Source organism: Lingula anatina, chromosome 3 (assembly GCF_051362555.1).
Source record: "Lingula anatina isolate TDL-2025a chromosome 3, LinAna3.0, whole genome shotgun sequence".
Lineage (NCBI taxonomy): Eukaryota > Metazoa > Brachiopoda > Lingulata > Lingulida > Lingulidae > Lingula > Lingula anatina.
Window position 1 is genome coordinate 11036590 of NC_141769.1, and position 23326 is coordinate 11059915.

Here is a 23326-nt window from a genome sequence, read left to right on the forward strand (position 1 = left end):
GAGATACAACAAAAAGATTTTTTAGAGTATAAATTCTCTATTTTTTGGAATGTGGTCTAGAAAAATGCCAAGCAATGGTAAAATAAGCATTTTATGCTGAGCACTCACCTCATTGTGCGCCAATATTCAATCATTTTTCATCTCTGGACTACGACAAATAAGTACCAAAATGGACGATAAAAAGGTAAAAATAAGAGTGATACGTCAAATTAAGTAAATGATATATACTGTTAATTGATTTTCTGCTTCTAGATATCTTTCGATCAAAATCTCAACTTTGTTACTTGACTAAGGGCCTCTGAAAATATGTTCCAACCAAATTCCAGACAAGTTGTGAGACGCTCCTGTCCGTCACGTGTGATGACAGTGTCCTTTTCTGCGCGTCTCATGAACTTAAGCTTGTGTATTATGAAAAAGGATTAAGTTTGTAAGCCACAAACAACAATAGAGATAATTGAGTTGCTAATTTTATTTTTATCAGGAGTGAACTTTATATTTAATTAGCTTTCACTGAATGTGACACTGAAAGATACTGTACAGTGTATGTGGACTGACTCCTTATGTTTAGAAAGCAAATTTATATTTGCCATCTTTAAATTCACTATCCCTTATGTTTTACATGTAGGTGAGTGGTGCTGAAGATGCTTACAGGGGTAGTAGACACAAATATTTCTGGAAAAAGAAAAAACACTATTGAATTAAGTTACAGTAATAAGAATGTGACATTAGAAGTGATTTGCACATTGTTTAAAAGAATGCCCTTTTGCTTTGACTAAGTTTCATATCCATGCCAAGAGGAAGAGGGATTATTTGCAATTTTCTGATTTTCAGTGGTAAAACTCATGCATGTAATTATATGGATATTCCAGCTGTTGATACAAAAAAAAAAAAGTAAATAAAAGAGCTAACATTGGATTTTTTATGCTTTACCTGATCTTAATGTGAAACAAAAGAATGAAAGTTCTTTTAAAAAGTCTTCCATGGCTATACTTGCATTAATTATGTAGAACTGAAATCTTATTTCGTCCCAATTTATCAAAATGGTGGTTTAACATGTATTTAGAGCTTATGCCTTCTGGCTTCAGAATCCTTTGTTGCCTAATGTCCTGCTATTGTTGATTGTCAGGGAGTTGCCCGTTATAAATCTGTATACTACCTGAAATCTACTAGCCAGACTGGACAGAAACTGATGTTGAGTTCAAAAGGTTTAATCAGACGTGAGCTTTATCCCAAGAATCACAGAACTCAGCTTTTTTATATGATCCCAGAGCAATTAAACCCCCAAAATTTACGTAAGGTGTTTGGTTCCACAATAAATGTTCAGAGTCTTTTTTTTCTAAAAACCAGGCTCATGTCTGTTTAATAGCATATGCTGTTTTGAAAACATATTTATTATAATGGCATTTTCTTTTTTAATAACAGGAGAGCAAAAATAATGAAGATCTGCTGAATTTGAAAGTAACAGGCCAGGATGGATCTGTGGTGCATTTTAGGATAAAAAAGAACACAGCTTTAAAGAAACTTATGAATGCATATTGTACCAGAGCTGTGAGTATTTATTTTAAAAGGAGGGAATTTGTAATGCTTTATATTGTTAACCAATAATTTTTTCAGAATACATTGAGAGCAACAAGGGCTTTAATAGAGAAATGTTGTTTTTTTCCAAATTGCTTATAGGTAAAAAATTTAATTTATAAAGCATATTACTTTTGCTTCTTTGTCATATAATTAAGAGTCATAGAAATAAACTTAAAATTTCAGTTTAAAGTTTTCTATCAATATGATGAATCTATACTCTGTGGACTGAAAAATACATTATAGTTTATAATTTCTCTTTTGAAATGTCCATTTGTAGAGGGCATTGCATTTATGTTTAACATAGACTTAACTTCTTTTATTCTTTATTTGTTAGGGCCTTAGGAAAGAGGCTGTCAGGTTCATGTTTGATGGCAGTCCAGTCAATGAAAATGACACTCCAAACATAGTAAGTACTTGTATCATTTTAAGGAGATTGATCATGGGTTACAAGTCAGAAGTTTGAAAAAATCTGGTGGGGTGTGTGTGTGTGTTTGTGCGATGGAATGTACATGAAAGTTAATCACCCCCTAGCTCCTCTAAGAGGCGTGTCATTCAGTTAATCTGATCGCATTCAGCCAGTCCCTGCAGAGTTGGATTGATCTACATAGAACAATAGTTTCATTGGCAATGTACCCTAAGAAATTAGGTGCGACCTATAACAAACATGATTAAAATAAGAACTTCTTTTGTCTATTTCAGTTAGCTATGGAAGAAGGAGATGCTATTGATGTATTTCAGCAGCAGACAGGAGGTTAACCCCACAGTGCAGAAGTGCTGGAAAAACACAACTGCTGCACCACTTGGGTGTAAAAGACATGTTTTATCTTTGCCAAATAAGTAGAGCCAGTATTCCAGACTTTGTGGGACACTTTATGAGTGGTGAATTCCAAGGCTAATCTTTCTTGTAGTTATCATTTTATGGTTGAACCGTCCATGGGCTCAGCTAAAATTTAAAAAAATAATAAGGTAATGGAAACAGGTGGACCATATTGATTGAGATTGTTCAGCAGAAAAGGCAGGCCCATTGTACAAAATATATACTGTTTTAGTTAAAGGGAAGCCCTGTTTCATTGTATCATATCATTAAACTTTCACCTGTACATGCCTCATACATTTACAATAGTAACTTGTAATTTTAGGATCAGATGATATGTTGAAATTTAAAAGACAACATAGTGAAATAGAATCCCATTTATAGAGGTAGTATAATTCACTATGCATTTGAAATTTTTAGTTTAACTTACCGCTTGATAATTTACTTTCAGTATGTAATCCCTTAAGGGTTACTAGTTTTTTCTAAAAAATGTACTTGTAAACTTACTTAGATATTTTTACATTTTCCATATTATTGATCAAATTTCTGTAATGTGCAATTGACCTAATAAACGAGGAAAATTTGTTTTGAGGATAAATGACTTACCTTGCAGTTTCAGAAGTTGAAAAGGAGAGCATAATCTACCGTCCTTATACAGGGTTCATACAGCCTTGAAAAGTGCTTGAATTTAGTCCTTGAATTTGGTTTGTGGTCTAGTGAAGTATTCCATCATTTTTTCTTGAATTTAGTCACTAAACAATTTGTCAAAAATGATTTCAAATCTTATCATTTTAAACTGAATGTAGACAATAATTGGGAGAAGGGGAGAAACCTCTATTTGGACACCTGATTTTATTCTTTTCATGTTTCAGCATTAATGTTTTGAAAGACAATTGTGAAATATTACTTGTCTTTTATCTTTGGTATGTACACTTATAAATGACAGTGCATTCTCATTTGCATTCAAAAAGCTCTTCTGAAGTACATGAAATTAAAACCTAGGAAGTCCGTGAATGTATGAACCCTGTTAGAGCAGTAAAATGCTAGATTTTTCAATTGAATTTTATTACTAATATATTTATACTGCCATGTCATTTGGTTGAGGAGCTTTGAATTTTTGGGTCGGATGATATGTTGAAATTGAATTTTTTTTTGTCAATATAAAAATCAATCCCTCCCAATTCCCTAATTTTGACATAATGTGTAGGGTTACATGGCATGCCTATTCGTATGATCCGTGGTATTTTTAAAATACATTTTAGAGTATATAAATTACATGTCAGGTTGCTTAATAGTTGGATAAGATGAGAAAAGGTCAACAACTTGTATGTTAAGAGTAGAAAAATGTTTATTTATTTTTGATAGTTAACTGGTTATCACTGGTATTTTGTAAAATTTAACATGTTATTTATTAGAAAGACTTTAAATACACCTTGCATTAATGAAAATGAATTTTGTAGATAGTTATCCCATTTCTCCTCTACCTAAAATTCTTATTTTATCCTACACTGGCTGAGCTTTCAGGTTTCACTGTATGTGGCTCCACTGGTGTTTAATACATCAGAAAGTTTAACTTGTTGTATTCAGGAAGAGGTAATTGAAATGCCAAAATAAATATGTGAACTATTAACTCTAAGATTGTGTTCACAGTTACATTTTACCAACTGTGTAGTCTTCAGACATTTTATTAAAATGAAACTATTTTGTACTGTTATATACTGTAAGTGTCAGTTACATAAATCAAAAATGTCAAAAAGTTTTACAATATTAATCACAGTTGTGTGCTCCTTTATAGTTGAATTTTGTTAAACTTTCCTTATTCCTTGTAAAAATTCTAGACAAAATCTGTAATGTTACATTTCCAGTGTTTATGTTCATTTGAAGGCACTTATTATTATTATTATTATTATTATTATTATTATTATTATTATTATTATTATTTGGAAATTAACACTAAAGATACATTAAAGCGGTATGTAAAATGTTTTTTTGAAAAAATTGGCTAATGTTAAACATATCTCCAGGATATAAAACAACGCAAAAACTGTACAGTGCTAATAAACGTTTGAAATGGAAAGGCGCGTTGATAAGGGGAATTTTTTGTTATGATTGCCAGCATTTGCGACGTCACTTATGAAAAATGAAACTGCAGTTATATTCTGAGTTTCTTTGAAAATTTAAAATAAATCTCCATGTTTATAATGAAAAAAATCATTTTTGTTTGCAAAGATGAATTTCCACGTCAATGTATCTGAATGGCATCAAAATGAAGGAAAACGAAAATAACGGGGAAATTCCGCAAAGGTGCTAAATTCCACGCCTTCACTCTTTTGCATTTAGAGGTTATTAAAGGTTTCATTTACGCCGAGCTGAGGTCCTGTTAGGGGCACAGGTTTGGGTTTGATGAAATATTAACGCGATCGTTGAAGTACATGTACTTTAATTGAACTGCCGAATCATATTAATTCAGTTTAATTGACTTATTAATTAATTTTCTCGGACAGGAAAAAGACAGATGTATTAGGAGAAAAGATCAACCTAAAAGGTGCCCTACCTTCCAATTTGAGGAAGTCGTCACAGGATCGATATGGAAGGAAGGTTGCGACTGACTGGTCGCAATACGCTTTTCGGTGTTTTTAAATGATTGTGCAAAATCAAATTCCATTAGGGGCTGAATAGTGGATGCAAAATTAAGGTATAGTGCAGCCAAACATATTCTGAGAGAGAAATTGAAGGCAAGTGGCAAATATGTCGACTACGGTGCTGGCTGGTTCTCGCAGTAACCACGCCGAGTATTTGCTGAAAGGCGACGTCCTAAGCAATTATTTCCACTCACTCTTTCAACACAAGCAAGATGATGCACAGTAAGTACAACTATGTAATGATTTTAAAATACAAGTGGATATTCATCTACTCGGTATATTACTTAAGATTTAGGGCATCTCTCTCTCTCTCTCTCTCTCTCTCTTCATTGATATATTACAATACTTTTTGCGGACTGAAAGATACTTCTTTGGGCTTACTAAAACATTTCGACTTCTTATGAACAACCTTCCAAGTTAACCAAATGTAATTTGTGGTGAAGAGGTGGAGAAAGTTGATGGAGGCACATACGGTTCAACTTGCTCATGTCTGAATTTTGTTGATGTTGCAAACATTAAATTAGCATGGAATCAAACAAGTATCAAATGCCAGCTCACCATATATCAAAATATGCAGGTAATTTTTAATGATATTTAAGATATAAAAATTCATGTTTTAGGAAAAAGATAGAGAAAAGAAAAGTTCGTCGGAAGGCTCTTAAGCAGAAAGGCAAGGACAAAGGAAAAAATAAGGTAAGATTTTCCATACCGTAATAATATAAAAGTTTCTTTTCTTAAAAAAGTAAAGTCTTTGTAAACGATCAATAATAAGAGTATCAAAACCAGATTATTTAGTTCTAAGTGTATTGTTCTGAACAATTCTAGACAAGTTTTATGATTCTTTGTTTCTAGCCAGAGTCCAGTCCCGACTTCCAGGAACCCAACATCCCCCAGATCGAGCTCCATGGCAATGCTTCCACTTTTACAGTGTACTCTCACGTACGCCAGTCTGTGCTTGAACAGCAGGTGAAGGAGGCTGCCAAGATTTTCTTCAAGGCAAACACTGACAAAGGGTCAGATGAGGAAAGTGATGAAGATGTGGATGACAAGCTGAAGGAGCCACCTGTCAAGGTTGCCAAGGTAATGTACAGAAATAACCATTAAAAGATAAAATGATCAGCTGTCTTTCATGTTTTCTCATGTACACAATTCATTCATGGTCTGTGTTTATAGATTACCGTTCATTGTTTTGGTCGTCTTTATAGTTTGGCAAAAGACAGTTTGTAAAAGAAAATTAGAAAATTTAACTCATTTTGCATAGTGTTATTTTGACTGTAATTCTCTGGTCTTTTGGTTTAAGACAGAATCAGATGAAGGATTCAGTGGTCAGAAAATATAGTTTTTCTACACATGTTTAGTCAGTAACCAACAAGATCACATTTTCTTAAATTTGGTTTGAATTCAAATTCTCTGATGCCCAGATCATTGATATTAACCTTAACACTTTGCGTGGTTGTTATATGGTTAATGATAATCACAATAAAATCCATAGTCATATTTTCCTTTTTGCAGATGTGGTATGTATGTCTGTGTGGTGTAATGGAATTTATTTAATGTTAAATAATGATGAGAAAATTCCCTTTCTTTCAAGATTGTGGGTATAGGTTTGTGTGGAGTGTTTGAGCTGATCAGAGAAAGCAGGACTGCTTACCCAGAGTTGTGCACCAAGGCACTGCAGGCTTTACTTGATATGTTACAAGGACAACAACCTGAGGGGTTACGGAATGAACCAGCAGAAGTGATAGGTAATTGTTCATTGTGCTAGTTGTGCTGCGTATGTTGGCTTGTTTGTTTTTACGTTCATTTGTGTTAATCAGTGAGCACTGTGTTATCATGGGTGCTGCTTAGATATACTTCAGTCTTTTTTCCTGAGATGTCATAGGTCATCTGTGAGTTTGGAGTGCAATCAACAGTGAGGACAAACAAATGTTTTTTTCTTTTGTTTTCCACTGTGCATCAATATTATTTAGTTCCCTGTGACTACATGCCCTATATGTGTTTAACTATCATTTCATTTTTCTACTCTAAAGTCCATATATATTTTCCTTTACAATTATTCCTACTCTCAATAATCTCTTTTCAGTAAAATTAATGTCTGAACTATAACAGAAACTTCACTGTTTTATCTGCAGTTTTAAATCTCACCTTATCAAATGTTATTGTTATATGTTGTTTCCAGACACCATGTATAAATTACTCATGGAGCTGGCAGTAGTTCAAGGGGATTCATCTCCCAAAGAAGGGAATTCCTTGACAGCTCTGGCCTGTACATGTCTCCTCAGCCTGTGTATAGCCAGGGGAGACACAGGAAAACTGCTCAGTGCTGCCTCAGCCATGTTAATGAGTCCAACCCCCTTGAGGACACAGAACATAAAAGTAATAGCAGTGTTTGTGTTAATTGTAAATTTTTGTGCAATTCATGAGTATTTACCTGGGTCATCACACAGCCTCAACAATTTTATATATTTATAATTAAAAAGAAAACTGTGTTTTAAGAGAAGGAAAAAATACAATGAAGCAAGACTACCAAAATAAATACCATAGAAACATGTCTGGAAGGATCTTACTTTTCTAACTAATGGACCTGAAACGAGATTTGTCTCTGGTCAGCCTGCTTGTATTTATCTCTAGTTTCATTCTAAAGGATATATTGCTTGTATCCTAGGTTCCAGGTATACTGGTATCTCTGCAGCGCAGTGTGCAAGCAGTGTTGCTAGGACGGACCTATGGCCCTGATTGGTTAACTTGTGGCATTAGGAGGAAGGCATTGGTCGATAAAGTTCACCTTACAGAGGACAAAGGTTAGTAATTTAAAACTGAGAAATAGGTCAAAAATTAGTCTTTTAGAAATATGTCAAGTTTGGTCTTTGAGAGTTTGGTGATGCTGTAATGTTCAGTTTACTTAGTAAAGATGCATGATTATGGGTATATATCAAGTTGAATAAGTAAAACGTTTTACAGTCACATCCCAGCAACTTGGGCAGACTGTTACCCTTAGAAGTCGTAATTATGCTATCTTTGTTTCAGGCCAAGGAGAGTCCCCATATTCTGCCATAGCCAGTGATGGGCAGTACTTGTACATACACACCAAGCATGGGCTGTCTAAAGTAGGCTCAGGCTACAGTGGAACTATTAGGGTACGTTTTGATATTGCAGGAAGAAGATTTGCAGAAGATACAGTGGCCAGTGCAATGTTTTTCTTTTAAGTAAAGCACTCATGGTTACTTTATCTATTAGTTGCATTCAGCATATGTAAGGGTAAAAAAGCCCTACTTGTTGAATTGATTTTTTGGTAAATGTAGGCTAAGGATACTTTTTCACATTTTGTATGTATTATTGTGGAAGGTTTTACTTGACAATGTATATTTAAATATGATCACATTGTCTTCTCTGCTTCTTTTCCAGGGTCATGTGTATGGATGCAATCCCAGTTTTCACAACAAAGACAGGGGCTGGCTGGAGTTTGCTAATGTAAGTGATAGTCAAAGTTTATACATGGGAATGTTGTATTAGTTCACTGTTTATCTAGAATGAGAATCTATATATATGTGACAAAGATCTTTTTCATACCAATTTTGCAAAATTTTGTACTTACAAAACCTTAGTTACTTACATTAACAAAAGACAAAATCTAACCAGCTTTTGCTTTCATTTTTGTGTCTTTATTAACTTTTCTGTTTATACATTTCTAGGAAAAGCTGTTTTATAGAAGTCTTATGGACATGCATGTTGTTCTTGCTACAGTGAACCCAGATACACTGAAAGAAGAAACAACCTTTCTGATAGAGGGTAAAATATCACACCATAAATTTTAAATGTTACAAAAACATTTCTAGATTTTGGATAATGTGTTCTGAATTTTCAAAATGTGGGAACCAAGCTGTGTTTTGAAAAGTAAACTTAAAAAAGAACAATGAAAAAGTCAATAGTGAAAAAATATTCAAATACCTAATGAAATCAATGTGTGTGGGGCGTGGGAGGGGAAGCTGTTCATAAATGCCTAATCACCGTGACAGCCTTGTCATTTGTCCCACTCCAGGTGACAGCTATGGCCCAAATGTCATGTTCAGTGATGGAGACATGGTGGGACATGTGGCTGCTGCAAAAGAGGTTTGTTTTTATAGTTTTTCCTATCAATCTTATTATTATTATAATATTAATAAGACAATGACAATAAAACAAGCATAGTTACTTTTGACTCTGACTACCTGTTGCAACACCTTTAACTTGTAACGCCACCTAGTTTTGAGTCTACACCATATTTATTGCCCTGTACCTCGTCTCTCTGCTGGTGCATCAATCCCCAATAAGGGTCACAGCACTGTTATTCCTCTTAGAAATATAAATGTATTCTTTTTCATCTGTTTGTTTTTTCAGACAATAAAATATGTTTTTAGAATACTGAGGGTGTTGCCGTTGTATTTTTGGCGGTGGCCTATGAAACAAGGTTTTGATAATCCCTATTGAAAGGAACACAAACAGTGAAATGAACACAGACAAGCAATGTTGCCATCAAGTTTGATATAATTGTACATCTGTAAATATACCACAAGAAAAATTTTATTAGATTGTCAAATGGTAAAATTAATTCTATTAAATAGGATGGGTTTGTGGTAAGAACGTTTAGCCCCCTAACTTCCCCCATGCCTCTGGTCAGTGAACTGCCTCTGAAGTTGGCCAGGAAGTGCATGGATGTGTTTGGAACAGCAGCCTATGATCCTGAAGCAGAGATACACACCATAAGTAAGTAGCCTCAAGTTGCTTTTGTTGAGAAGTCACATATTTCAAACACGTCAAATATTGCATTATAGTTTAATTTTTGTCAAGGATTTTAGCTACATGAACTTTCATGAAGACAGTTGGCCTTAAGAACGATTCAGGTGAATTTTATTGATATGATTGCTCCGGTGCTTTAATTTTAAGCAACAGTTTTAGATATTTTGTTGATTTTCCTTGCCAACATGTAATTACAAAAATAGGTGAATCCACTTCAGTTTGAAGTTATATTAATGTCCACGTGTTCTATTCTCTAGGCATGGCTACAGATGAAGATGCCCTGTCCATAGCATCTGGTAGAGAGTTTGCTCTGATGAGGACAGCCTCTGGAAAGGTGGGTCAACTCGGCTCTGAGTGAAGTTTCTGTATTGGCCAAAATCACAAAAAGGAATAGAGGGCAGAATATTGTTGAAAAATATTGCATGGGACTGGTTTTGAATCCATTTTGACCAGTGTCATTTTCACCTTATTATATTATGGCAACCACTTCATCTATGATATTCAGATGACTGTTGGGATTTCTGTAATCCCAGTCAATATTAATTTAATTTATCATCTTGTACCATAATAATTACTCCTGTATGGCATCTCTGTGAGATATTTTCTTTTTAATGAAAATAAGATGATGATACAAACATGCATTAAAGTCAGCTAATCTTGTTTTATCACACAAATTAAAAAAAAAAACATTTTTGACAAAATAAATTTTAAAACAAATTAACAAATTTTCTATTGTATGCGAATTGCCAAGGCTAATTCAGTTGCGTGAGTCAAACATATGACATCATTGTGTAAGGATATGAATATATTTTCTTTTTTATTCAGGTCATGTACACTGGCAAGGCCCCCTCACTGGGGATCAAACAGGGTGCTTCTGCAGCAGGTAGCAGCAAGTGGTCAGAACTGACCATCACAAAGAGTCCAAAGATTGTCCAGCATGCTGTCGGCCATGATGGTCAGCACGGCCTCCTGGTGGCAGATAATGGCAGCGTTTTCTTTGTGGGTCTGGCCAAGAGAGGGGAGGATGGAGACAGCAGTGCAGGTCGGTCACAGGCATTTAGGCAGTCAGTTTTACCAGATTTATAGTTTGGTGTTGTTAAACGTTTTTGAATAGCATAAGCAGAAGATTTTTGGTACATGGGTTTGATTTTGAAGCTTAGAAAACTGGGCTATAGAGAAAAGAAGGGCAGGGAAGAGAAATTCTTACAAAAATAATCTCTCTGGTCATCTGAAAAATATATTAATAGTAAAAGATTTTAAGTTAATGTCTAATTGTTTTCCAAAGCCAAAGGTCGTCGACAAGCCAAGCCCTCCAAGCCTAAGAAGATGATTCGCCTAGAAGGGAAGAATGTGGTTCAGTGTGCTTGTAACAATGGCACTAGTGCTGTGGTCACAAAGGAAGGGGAACTCTTCATGTTTGGCAAGGACAATGGTCATACAGATGAAGCTACTGGTAATGATATATATATATATATATATATATATATATATATATATATATATATATATATATATATATATATATATATATATATATATATATATATATATCTGACAATGATAGTACACAACAAAGTTTGGTGAAATAAGTTTTTCATTGTCTCGTGTAAAGGTGGTAAAGAATATATAATTTTCTAAGAGACAGCACAAAAGTTAGTCGTTTTTTTACCTTGGAAAGGGGTGGCTATGAAATATTTTCTATAAAAAATTCTTGTCTGTTAAATTATCAAGTTGTTTCAGACAACAGAAACCTTTCATATAATACTATGTTTATATATCATAATAACATTACCTTACAGGTCAGGTGACAGACTTGAAGTTTGTGACAGTGACACAGGTCTCCCTGGGCAAGGCCTATGCTGTCACACTCACCAACAAAGGCAAGGTGTGGACATTTGGTATTAACAATAAGGGGCAGTGTGGCAGAGACTATGTGGCTTCCAAGGAAGGTATGTATGTATGTATGTATGTATGTATGTATGGATGGATGGATGTATGGATGGATGGATGGATATTTGTATACCCTCTAAGGCTCAGTGGTGCCTGAGAGAGTACTATAACATGGCTTGTATGACTGTTTACTAACACTGGTCACTTCTTTAGAATTTTTTTCTGTCTGACAAGTCTGAAAAAATTTTTTGTTAATGAGTAGAAAGGAAGTCAGCACATTACTTTAGATGAGTATTGAGTGTTAATTAGAATATAAGTTGCATTTATAGAATGTTTCATTGTAGTCCATCCTACTGATTTTCAATATCATACAGCAAATGGGTGGCTTTGGTCTGCATGCAGAATTCCTCATTGACATGTGAATTATTATAGGAAGTATGAATGTGGTCATGGCAGATGATGAACCAGATGAACCTGATACTGAGGTTAACATGTGCCGTCCTAGAAAACACCAGTGGAAGCGCAGCCTCTGTATGATATGTACTGTGTGTGGCGAGTGCACAGGCTATGGCGCTAATTGCTGTACAGTGGGGCAGCCTGGGAGAGAGCCTGGGGGGTAAGGAAAGTCTATAACAGAGAATGTTTTTACTGTTATCTATCCAGTTATTTGATATGACAGTCAGATTTAAATGTTCATACTCTTCATAGAAAATGTTTGGAAAATATTACGAGTATTCAGAATCACTTGTGAACTTGTTAACCTAGTAGAATCTACTGTGTTAATTTAGGACATATGATAATTTTATTTTATTGTGCTGCAGTATGTATGTACGTGTGTATACGTACATTCTGAATATTTTACATAAATAGACAGCATTACCATGTACTCTGATTCAGAGGTCAGTCATTGTGTTATGTTGTTCTGTTTTAGTCCATGTAAGTGTGGAGCTGGAGATGCAGGGTGCTCCATATGTGGGTGCTGCCGCTCTTGTGCTGGAGAGACAGACAAAGAAGGAGAGCTGGATGGGGAGCACCTGCTGCAGGTCCTGGCAAAAAACAAAGATGTGCTTCCTATTGAATTGATACTAGGAGGTGAGGAGGGCTACTTGTTCTCATGCCCCTGAGATATATATTCTCTCTCTCTCTCTCTCTCTCTCTCTCTCTCTCTCTCTCTCTCTCTCTCTCTCTCTCTCTCTCTCTCTCTCTCTCTCTGGTAAGTTTGTAATAGGTGGAAACATGTCACTTGGAGGTAAATCAGTAGACACTGAGAAATAGTTATTGTACCACCAGCGTTAGCGCTGGCGGTACACATGGTTTCGGTCCCGTCCGGATCGTTCCGCCGGCTCCGTTGGCTCCGCCGGCTCCGCCGGACGGCTACCGTTACCGCTTCTCCTCCTAGACGGTAAGGGCCCCCGTACCCATCTCATGGATTTAGGTCACCTATAATCTCAACTCGTTCCACGTAAAATTTGGGCTTTGTCGGTATTGGGGTCTGGGTGTGGCACTCATTGCAATGCACCCTTGTCTAAAAATGGCAAAATTAAATGCTAATTATCTACCCTACGGAAGGAGTTATGGGAAAAATTTCTATAGACGGCTTTCCAAAAGTCATATGTGTAGATTTCAAATATACCCTTGGATTTGACCTTTGACCTCTACTTCAAGGTCAAATGGGCCAAAATTTTCAAAAAAATGAAATTTTTTACGAAAAAAATTTTTTTTGCCCTGTTATTCAGACACCACACAGACTTAACCAATAATATTATTGGAAAGTGTTACCCTTCAGGTCATCTTTCATCTCCATGAATTTGGGGTCAATCGGTGCATTTTCACGGGAGTAGCGGCCATAAGATACCGAAACTGAAAACTGTCTCTAATTCGGGAACCGTTAATGCTAGAGACCCATTCTTTTTTACATTTTGTAGAGCATGTAAAGCCCAACACTGGGGGTGGTCTCGGGTTTTTTTGTATTCCATACGGTTTTCGAGTTACGCTGTATCAAAAAGTACATATTGGTGGTAAAAGCAAAATGTGCAGTACGGTAACGGATAATAAATTTTGAACTCTGGAAAAATAAAACATAAGGCTTGGCAAAGCAGACAACTTGTGTTCAAAAATGACATTATTTCATCAAAATTGAACTTCTGAAACTTCAGAGCACCTCCTATTTCAAGAATTTTGACCAAAATGACATTTTCTTTATTTTAATTAATTTTTTCTGTACGAAATTTAAGGCACATTATGGTAACTCCAAAATTATAACATCTAGTCCCTTATATCTCCAAAACTGGCAGAGATAGGTCCATAGTTACTATTGAAGTTGAATAGGAAGTCATATACTGGCAATCTTACTATGACCTTGAAATTGACCTTTGACCTACTTTTCATGAACTGAACTTTGCAAATTTTTCTTCCCTTTTATCTCCAAAACTGGCAGAGATAGGTCCATAGTTACTATTGAACTTGAATAGGAAGTCATATACTGGCAATCTAAATGTGACCTTAAAATTGACCTTTGACCTACTTTACACCATGAACTGAATTTTGCAAATTTTGCTTTCCTTTTATCTCCAAAACTGGCAGAGATAGGTCCGTAGTTACTATTGAACTTGAATAGGAAGTCATATACTGGCAATCTAAATGTGACCTTAAAATTGACCTTTGGCCTACTTTTCACAATAAACTGAACTTTGCAAAATTTGCTTCCCTTTTATCTCCAAAACTGGCAGAGATAGGTCCATAGTTACTATTGAACTTGAATAGGAAGTCATATACTGGCAATCTAAATGTGACCTTAAAATTGACCTTTGACCTACTTTACACCATGAACTGAATTTTGCAAATTTTGCTTTCCTTTTATCTCCAAAACTGGCTGAGATAGGTCCGTAGTTACTATTGAGCTTGAATAGGAAGTCATATACTGGCATTATAAATGTGACATTAAAATTGACCTTTGTCCTACTTTTCACCATAAACTGAACTTTGCAAATTTTGCTTCCCTTTTATCTCCAAAACTGGCAGAGATAGGTCCATAGTTACTATTGAAGTTGAATAGGAAGTCATATACTGGCAATCTAAATGTGACCTTAAAATTGACCTTTGACCTACTTTACACCATGAACTGAATTTTGCAAATTTTGCTTTCCTTTTATCTCCAAAACTGGCAGAGATAGGTCCATAGTTACTATTGAACTTGAATAGAAAGTCATATACTGGCAATCTAAATGTGACCTTGAAATTGACCTTTGACCTACTTTTCACCATGAACTGAATTTTGCAAATTTTGCTTCCCTTTTACCTCCAAAACTGGCTGAGATAGGTCCATAGTTACTATTGAAGTTGAATAGGAAGTCCTATACTGGCAATCTAAGTGTGACCTTGAAATTGACCTTTGACCTACTTTTTATCATGAACTGAACTCTGCTAATTTCTTTCTCTTTTAACTTCAAACTTGACAGAGATAGGTCCATAGTTACTCTTGAACTTGAATAGGAAGTCATATACTGGCAATTTACTGTGACCTTGAAATTGACCCTTGACCTACCTTACGAAGAACTTAAATTTGATTTACCATATATATTTTTTGCAATAGTTAAAAAATTCTTGTTGATTGCACTTTTACAGCTTGTCAAGCACAAAACTGGTGGCTGTGTCCCTTATTTTGTGTATGTGGGGGTCTATACGAATGCGTTTGCTCCAGCTGGTGGTATAATATTTGGAGGCGGTATCGCCTCTCTGATCCTCTAGTTAAATGTACACAGTTTTGAAAAAGTGGATAGAGGGCACACTGCAGATATAAGTATGAAATGACACCAAAGAAACGCGATATGAGATGAGTTGACTGCATTATGATGCCAAATGAATGGTAATAGTATAAAAATCAAACCCTTAATTGAAAAAAACTGCTTTGTGATAAAAAATTGATTAACTATACAATCATTCTTTTTTTGCAGCCAAAGTTGAAGGTCCTCACGCTGAGCCAATTCCTCCAAAATTTGATGTCAAGAAACCCAAGGCAAAACCAAAGGCAAAAGCAAACAGAGGTTTGATATTTAATTGTTTTGATAGGGACAGAAGTAATTGGTACAGTGTTCTTTGGAAAACAGATTTTCAAGTTGAAATCAATGTTTGGTAAAAGCTTACAGTTTTCAAGGATGAAAGATTTTTACGGAAGATCTAGTTAAGATAAAGATTAATTTAGCCAACATATGTATAAAATATACAATATCAGGAATAAATTATAGGTCACATAAACTGTGACAGTAGTCTAAGTATACAATCCACCATTAAAATTTTGTGTTTAAATGTTAATGTTAATCTTCAAATTCGCAAATAAAGAACAAATAATTACATCTGTTGCAATAACTGACAGTTTTTTCCATGCAATTTCTTGTCAATGGATATTCTAGATATGGGAGAGGGGGAGGCCAGTGCTGCCTCTTTGATCAGTCTCCCTCCTCAGGAGATTACAGTGGGGCCTGCTGACATTGCTGTGACACAGGTGGCATGTGGACTTCATCACTCAGGTAAGTTATATATCTCTGGGTGACTTTTCATTGATACCTGTCGTTTGTGGTGACTTAATTGAACAAAGTCACCACAAATGACAAACAAAATAATAGTAGTATATATTGTAGCCTATTTTTCCTTAGGCAACACTGGATAATTTGATATATATTTTGGTAAAATTTCTTTCAAAAAGTCCTGCAATGAAGCCTTGTCTTTCTGTCAGTGAGTCAAAGGTAATTTTTAGTGATAACACACATAAGCAGTACAATACAATACAATTCAATATTTTGATATAATGTATTTATGTGTTATTTTGAATGGAAAGATTTTTTCTGAATATGCCATACTATATAATGTGATATCTCTTTTTTTCCTGCTATTTGTAGTGTGATTTTATCTTTTCCAGTTGCCTTGTTAGAGAATGGAGATGTGTATACTTGGGGAAGTAACAACTATGGACAGCTAGGGCAGGGAGACACAATCATCAGGTCATTTGCATGGAGTAGAATATAGATCATAGAACTAAAATATATTTTTCACTTTCTTCAGTTGATTTTTCATAATATATGAAGTAGACTAAATATGAATTTTTCCTTACTTATTTCTCTTCTCTGGAAAACTGCATGTGTTAGGATATAACATGTTAAAATGAGTAAAAACTGATTTTTCATAAATTTTCCAGGGGTGTACCTACCAGAGTGAAGTTGCCCACAACCATTGTGCAGGTAGCAGCTGGCAGTCACCATACTGTTGCCTTGACAACCAATGGACAGGTGTATACATGGGGTAATTATCAGGTAAGAACAGTAGTTTCAAAAACCATGGGACAGGAATATATACATACAGGAGAATCATTGGGTATTCACTGTTGACTTTAAAACAAATGGACAGTTGAATACATGGGGACGGGTATCTGAATGTGACTGTTGATTATACAACCTGTTGACAGCCATGGGTTTAAAAAGTAAATATGAGCTATTCAGATTTTTGGTCCACAGAACTCTGCACGTTAGCTTCATAATCATCCTTTGCCCTTGGGCAGAATGGCAGCAACATATTTAAACATTAGCTTAAGCCATATTAATGTGATTAAATGTAATATTTAATAGAATGCCACTTATAACATTGCAAAGTTGAACATTAGAACTCAAAAGCATAGTTTATTTTAAAAGAAGACTTTTCTGTTCTATTTCCAGAAAGGTCAGTTGGGCCGTTCAGCCCCCGAAGATGCCAGAGACAAGAAAACCATGTGGTACGCCATGCCTGGTTTGGTGGCTGGGATAGGTGAGAACATTTAATGACAGCTATCTGTGTGTGCTAGATAATATGAAATATTATAATAACGGCTACTAGGATTATTCAGTTTATTACAGTTTCCTGGTTTTGGTATTTTTATTTTTTCATTCATTTTTGAAAGAAAAAAAGAATAAAAGAATGGTCATTGGAATTTAAAGAGCTGCCAAATCTTTAATAAAAATCTGCTTTTGTTATTGATAATTACTCAGTTTTATTTAAGTTAATAGAAAAAGTATTAAAATAGCCAGCTTCCCTCTGAAAGGATAAATACACTCGAAAATAATTAAAATACCATTTTAATGTTATTTATAATATTGCCTCATGCTCAGGAATGAAATGTGGTCGCAGAGCCACCTGGGTTGGAGCCAGCAGTGACCAGACATTTCTACGCATTGATGAGTCACTGATCAATGCCCATACTTTGGCAAGGTCCACTCTGTTTGCTAACCAGTCCTGTATAGGTAAGATATGGACACAATTTGGTCGGGTGTTCTATGTTTGCAGGAAGTTAGATTGAGATCCTATAAGCTAATGGACAAAAATGTATAGAGTTTACAATTGTTAATTTAACCATTTAGTGTTTAATGTCTCTTTTGTGGTCATTTTAATAGAATATCAGTGACAATGTACTACAAGATCTCACTGTGGTCAAATTAATAGTATGTATTTTAATACATGTAGTTCTGTATTTCTGCTCAGGCTTGATTCCTACTGGTGAAGATGGAGGAGCATCCATTAAGTGTTTGATCATCAACAGGGCAGATGGAAGCTGTAAAAGGTAGGAACCATCACCTACTTGCCTCCTCACACACGCATGCACACGTATGCACGCACGCACGCACACACACACACACACACACACACACTATTTAATTTTCTTCTATCACTCAGAGTGCATACAGCAGGCAGAAATCTCAAATGTATTTTTGATCGATATGTGTATTTTATTCATTTTTAATCTGGATAAATTCTGAATTAAAATCAGGACATGAGTAGTTGCAAATGACAGCAAAGAATATGCCAACTTTCTGCCTTGAATTTCATTACATGTCATTATATTTCACAATTATTTTGTAATTTTCTTGCAGTTTCAATGGTAGTGACCAGGCTGACCTCAGCCACCATAGTGTGTGCTTGGATCCTGTCTATGATGTATTGTGGAGGTACAGGAACCGGCCTACCAAAAATGAAAAAATTATTCTTAGAACATATAATTTGTCTTTTGGAAGTATAAAACTTGATTACTGAGCACTATGAGTTAAAGAAAGAGTATACCTGTCAGCAATCCAATTAATTTTCTTTTTATTAAAAAAGTCTTATTAAGGAGGTTTGTTTATTTTAAACTGCTGTGTTTGTAGTTGAGTTTAAGGGGAGTACAACTTTACCTTATAACTTTCCACATGTGTAGTGGCACATGGCAAAAATATAGCATACTTGGCATATAATATGAGTTTGTTGAAATGGTCAATATATGGACAACAAAGCACACTCAGGCAGTCTCTTTGACAAAATACCAATCTGTAATCTGAGCTCACATCTTAACATATCAGAACTATGGCTTAAGAGAGAGTATTGGTCATACATGGTCATTCATAGTCTAAGTAGAGAATAATGTGGTTCAAATTTCAGTTATTCCCACAAGACACAGGAGCTGGAGTGTTACAATGTGATCAGCTCTGAGACCAGGAAGATACAGGAGCTGCAGCCCAATGTGGGGGACATCTTGAGCCCAGGGCTGGCAGTTCCAGTAAGGCAGGGGTGTCTTACTACAAGATCTCATAGTGCTTTACATGTACTAGGTAGGTTAACTATCACTAGCCCTAGGTGGGACATCTTGAGTCCAGGACTGGCAGTTTTAGTGAGATAAGTGCACAATAAGCTACATAACATAACAGATTTATTTTAACTAGTCAGCTGAGAAGAGACTTTAATGCAAGGAAGATATAAAATGCATGTTGGATTAAGTAATAAATCACCAGCTTCAGTTTATAGATACATTTGGAATATAGAACTGTTTTAGTCTGTCTGTGTTAAAAATGGAAAAATTGAAAGCCAACATTTACAAGACAGTTTTGTGTGCTGTTTGTGAATTGTTAATTACTGTATTCTGTGAACTGTGATGGGTGTCCTTCCCCCAATTTCCCCCTTTTCTATTTGTATGTTATATCTTGTCCTAGGCTGCCTGGATACCCTGACCAGTGCCCACCAGCTGAACTTGAGTGTAAATGAGGAGGAGAAGCAAAACCAGCCCACTAACAAAGCTTTCACCAAGGAGGACTACAATGTGGCCAATAGGTTTGAAAGTGAGTCAATGTGTCTAGTAATTTTCTTTAGTCACAAAGTGGTTTTTTATTCATGTTTTCAAGCATAGAAATATATATTCCAATTTTATTATTTTATAATTTGCTTTGGTTTTTTACATCTTTACTAACCAATGTCATATGGAATGTAGAATTTTTTACTTGGCAAAAGGCACTGTTAGGACAGAATTTTCTGTTGAAATGTCGTATATGTATATATTTCAGTTAGGGTGTGCCTAGGTTTATTCCTATAATATGTACATTTGTCTGGTCCAAGAACCACCTGTGCTATTGTAACAGCTTTTTATCTCAGTTAAAGACTATGATTTATTATTTATATCAGCCTCTTAACATACAACATGTCTCATCTCTCAGGTCATGGTGGCGGCTGGGGTTACTCCGGTCACTCTATAGAGGCTGTGCGCTTCATGGCTGACAGTGATATCTTACTGGGAGGACTTGGACTGTTTGGGGGAAGAGGAGAGTACTTCGGAAAAATAAAGGTTACAGTCTTCTGCAATTTTTAATTATGATAACAAATAACTTAAGTATTTTGTGTAACTTGTGATATGTTATTGCATTGGCAATGCACAATATTGTATATTGAGTATTGAAAATTATAAATGCTATAAATCCCCCCCCCAAAAAAAAAATAAATAAAATAATAATATTCCAGTCTTGAATGTTATGTGTTACAATATGTATATATGAGTCTTATTGTATTTAGATATTAGTATTATTTGCATTACATAAAGCTAGGGTGCACATTTTAATGTTCTTATTTACCTGTTCTAGTTATATGAACTTGGCCCTGAAGGAGGAGACAATGAAAGCGGCGGAGAACTGCTAACAGAAACAGAAGAAGTTGCATATGAATGTGGACCCAGGTAACTGATAACAATAAAATGCAGGTCATTCAATGGCTGCCGTGCTAATGAATTAAACAGAATGTATCAAAAGTCGAATAGTTGTAGCAAATTCTATGTTCATTTAGAAATTTGGCTTAAAAAGAGCACAAGGACAGTAAGAGAAAAAGGCAGGATAGGATCTTAAAAGAGAAGATAAAAGCTATATTAAACTTATTTACTCGTTTGTAAGAGCACATACCTATTGTTGCTTCTGAGATGTTTTTTATTTGCTATTTGAAAAACAGAGACATACTGTATTTCCATTAAACACAATTATGATCTCTTTCAGAGAAAAACATCCTCTGTTGTTTGAAGACCCAGTGCCCCTTCAGGCCAACCATTGGTATGTGGCCTGGGCAAGAATATCTGGACCTAGCAGTGACTGTGGGTCCAGTGGCCAAGCTACAGTAGCCACAGATGACCAGTAAGTGGACAACCTTTTACCAATATGTAATAGTGTCCATGTGTTAGTGGGCATGTGAGAAATTGATCAGAATTGAGGTAGTAAAGTTAGTACAAATCTAACCATGATTGTACGATACATCTTAGTTTTATTTAGTTTATAACTATTCAGTGAATATTCACCAAGCTGGAATTCTAAAGCTACAACTTAAAATTAAATAAATGTTGGGTTTGTCATAAAATATGTTTTTGTATTTTTTTCATCTCAGGGTCATTTTCAAGTTCAAGAACTCCAAGATGTCTAACAATGGCACTGATGTGAATGCTGGACAGATACCACAGTTACTTTATAGATTACCAGCTCATGACCATACCAGTGCAGTCAGGAAGACAGATCACATAGAACCTGCCCATGTTCTAAGCAAGGACTTCTTCAAGACAGTTGTACCAGTAGGCTGACAAAAATAATAAAATAAATAAATTTTAACATTAGAATATTAATTAGAATGAAGTTTAGTTTAACAATTTAGTTAAATGCAAACTGCATTGAATTGATCGCAATATGTTTTACTTTGAGGAAATGGTTGCTGAAAATGTATTAGATGTTGTGTGTGTATGCATGATGTGTGTATGCAGGCATGCATGTTAGTGTGTGTGTGCGCGTGCATATGTATGTCATCTCCTGAACTCAGCAGAAAGCTTAACTAACAATGACTCAGAATTTAGTATATGTCCAGGCTTTATATAGATTATTTTCATTAAAGCCCATAAACTGTATTTGACTATTTTGCTTTGTTCTAATATAAAGTCTGCAATAAATTTCCTCCTTCCTGTGTCTCAACGTATTTTAATATCCATTGTTCAATCCTAGGACTGTTTTGAAGCCCTCCTCCGTCTAGTGGACTGGAGTTGGAAGACCTTCAATGCCAGTGTCCCAGATATAGTGGACCTGAGGGGCAGCAACTTGACCGGTGCCCTGGCTGACCTGGACAGACTGGTCTACATCACCACCTCAGGCCTCAGACTGGTCAGGACCTACATTTGTGAGACCTATCCCAGTGGACGTAAGTGGAAAATTTTGATCCAAAGATTCCATCGGTTTTATCATTTTGTGAAATGGATTGACTTCAAAATTTATCTTGTGTGCATTTTTAGACTGTGAAATCAGAGTGTCCAGGAATATTTTGAAAGTTTTTGATTACTGTTATTGATAATTGGACAATATTATAGCTTTTTACTTATAAATGGCAAAATAGGAAATTGAACATGTTTTCAATGTATGCAGTTGAAAGAAAATCAGATGTTGCTTGTCCATTAGATTTATTGAAAAGTGAAGAGACATATAACTTTAAAAAGATTGCCAAGTAAACATAGCTAGTCTTGATATCTTTGCACTTAATTTGTCAAATAAACCTTCGTCAGAATCAACAGCCAAGACTCCAAATGAGACCATGAAATTGGCAGAGTGTGTGGGTGAGGCCAGAGCTTTACTGAGGAAGATACTGTCCGAGAACCTGCCCCATGTGCAGCACCACAAATATAAGGAGATGATCAAACTGTTACTGGAGGAATGCCACATGACTTTTACAGCATGTTTCCATGCTTTTTACCCCACAGCAAACTTGAAGTGGCTTTGTCTGTGTGAACTGCTAAATTTTACTGAGCCAGTGAGTAGAAGGGCCTTTGTTTAGGCCTTGGTTGAAATTTCCAGATCAAATTTTTAATATTTTATCTTAATAATTAATTTTCTTAATAATTAATTTTCACACTGAAGTGGTTGTTTTTGATATAATAATTTATCCAGTATCAGTAAGTTTTATCAACAGACTAGTTAATTTCTATTCAGACAAGTAGTAATTGATCCCTGTTAGTCAAAGTACCAATGGGCTGAAGAAGTTTGCATCGCATCACCTTTTAATATAATTATAGAACAATGCAGACGTGGAAGGCCTAAGCTGCCTGCTGGCAGCAGTGATGGAAGCCCTGTGTCAGCCCACAGTAAAACTGACCAGCATCCTGCCCATTAACTGTGAACATGTGATCCAGAGGGTGCTGAAGAGACAGTTCAGTGTGGATGACAACACTAACAGTGCAGCACAGTCTGGAGACGTCACACGCTTCCCTCTACTGGTGGTACACATGACACAGAGAACAGAGGTGAGGTTTTACACTTGTGTTAGTGCTTATGTGTTATGTGTCACTCAGAAAACA

At 35.5% G+C, this 23326-nt stretch overlaps 2 protein-coding genes across 3 annotated transcripts in view; both read left to right on the top strand.

The window, feature by feature from the left end:
- The first annotated feature begins 66 nt into the window (after window positions 1–66).
- Window positions 67–4469, top strand: LOC106166223 (small ubiquitin-related modifier 2). The gene is made up of 4 exons (XM_013544710.2): window positions 67–184; window positions 1423–1548; window positions 1913–1984; window positions 2278–4469. Exons 1-4 carry the CDS (start codon window positions 170–172, stop codon window positions 2332–2334), a joined length of 270 nt encoding a protein of 89 aa, XP_013400164.1. The 5' UTR covers window positions 67–169; the 3' UTR covers window positions 2335–4469.
- A 273-nt stretch (window positions 4470–4742) lies between these two features.
- LOC106166199 (E3 ubiquitin-protein ligase MYCBP2) overlaps window positions 4743–23326 on the top strand; it is a 49532-nt gene continuing 30948 nt past the window's right edge. For both annotated transcript variants that reach the window (XM_087010021.1, XM_087010022.1), the window contains exons 1-34: window positions 4743–5256; window positions 5655–5727; window positions 5887–6114; window positions 6626–6779; window positions 7214–7410; window positions 7700–7835; window positions 8062–8171; window positions 8440–8505; window positions 8727–8823; window positions 9074–9144; window positions 9636–9777; window positions 10068–10144; window positions 10636–10852; window positions 11096–11263; window positions 11610–11759; window positions 12133–12316; window positions 12632–12792; window positions 15654–15743; window positions 16110–16226; window positions 16616–16697; window positions 16892–17006; window positions 17406–17493; window positions 17835–17966; window positions 18205–18283; window positions 18594–18668; window positions 19135–19304; window positions 19683–19808; window positions 20181–20308; window positions 20601–20692; window positions 21003–21137; window positions 21385–21565; window positions 21987–22179; window positions 22538–22782; window positions 23045–23272. In XM_087010021.1, coding sequence (XP_086866147.1) covers window positions 5141–5256; window positions 5655–5727; window positions 5887–6114; window positions 6626–6779; window positions 7214–7410; window positions 7700–7835; window positions 8062–8171; window positions 8440–8505; window positions 8727–8823; window positions 9074–9144; window positions 9636–9777; window positions 10068–10144; window positions 10636–10852; window positions 11096–11263; window positions 11610–11759; window positions 12133–12316; window positions 12632–12792; window positions 15654–15743; window positions 16110–16226; window positions 16616–16697; window positions 16892–17006; window positions 17406–17493; window positions 17835–17966; window positions 18205–18283; window positions 18594–18668; window positions 19135–19304; window positions 19683–19808; window positions 20181–20308; window positions 20601–20692; window positions 21003–21137; window positions 21385–21565; window positions 21987–22179; window positions 22538–22782; window positions 23045–23272 — 4623 coding nt within the window. In that variant the 5' untranslated portion in view covers window positions 4743–5140. The remainder of the gene's footprint in view (window positions 5257–5654; window positions 5728–5886; window positions 6115–6625; window positions 6780–7213; window positions 7411–7699; window positions 7836–8061; window positions 8172–8439; window positions 8506–8726; window positions 8824–9073; window positions 9145–9635; window positions 9778–10067; window positions 10145–10635; window positions 10853–11095; window positions 11264–11609; window positions 11760–12132; window positions 12317–12631; window positions 12793–15653; window positions 15744–16109; window positions 16227–16615; window positions 16698–16891; window positions 17007–17405; window positions 17494–17834; window positions 17967–18204; window positions 18284–18593; window positions 18669–19134; window positions 19305–19682; window positions 19809–20180; window positions 20309–20600; window positions 20693–21002; window positions 21138–21384; window positions 21566–21986; window positions 22180–22537; window positions 22783–23044; window positions 23273–23326) is intronic.

What these genes read in the sequence shown, in the direction of transcription:
- LOC106166223 (XM_013544710.2), top strand. An exon ending in ATGCATATTGTACCAGAGCT is followed by an intron (nt 1,549 to 1,912) that starts GTGAGTATTTAT and finishes TTTATTTGTTAG; the next exon opens with GGCCTTAGGAAAGAGGCTGT. An exon ending in AAAATGACACTCCAAACATA is followed by an intron (nt 1,985 to 2,277) that starts GTAAGTACTTGT and finishes TGTCTATTTCAG; the next exon opens with TTAGCTATGGAAGAAGGAGA.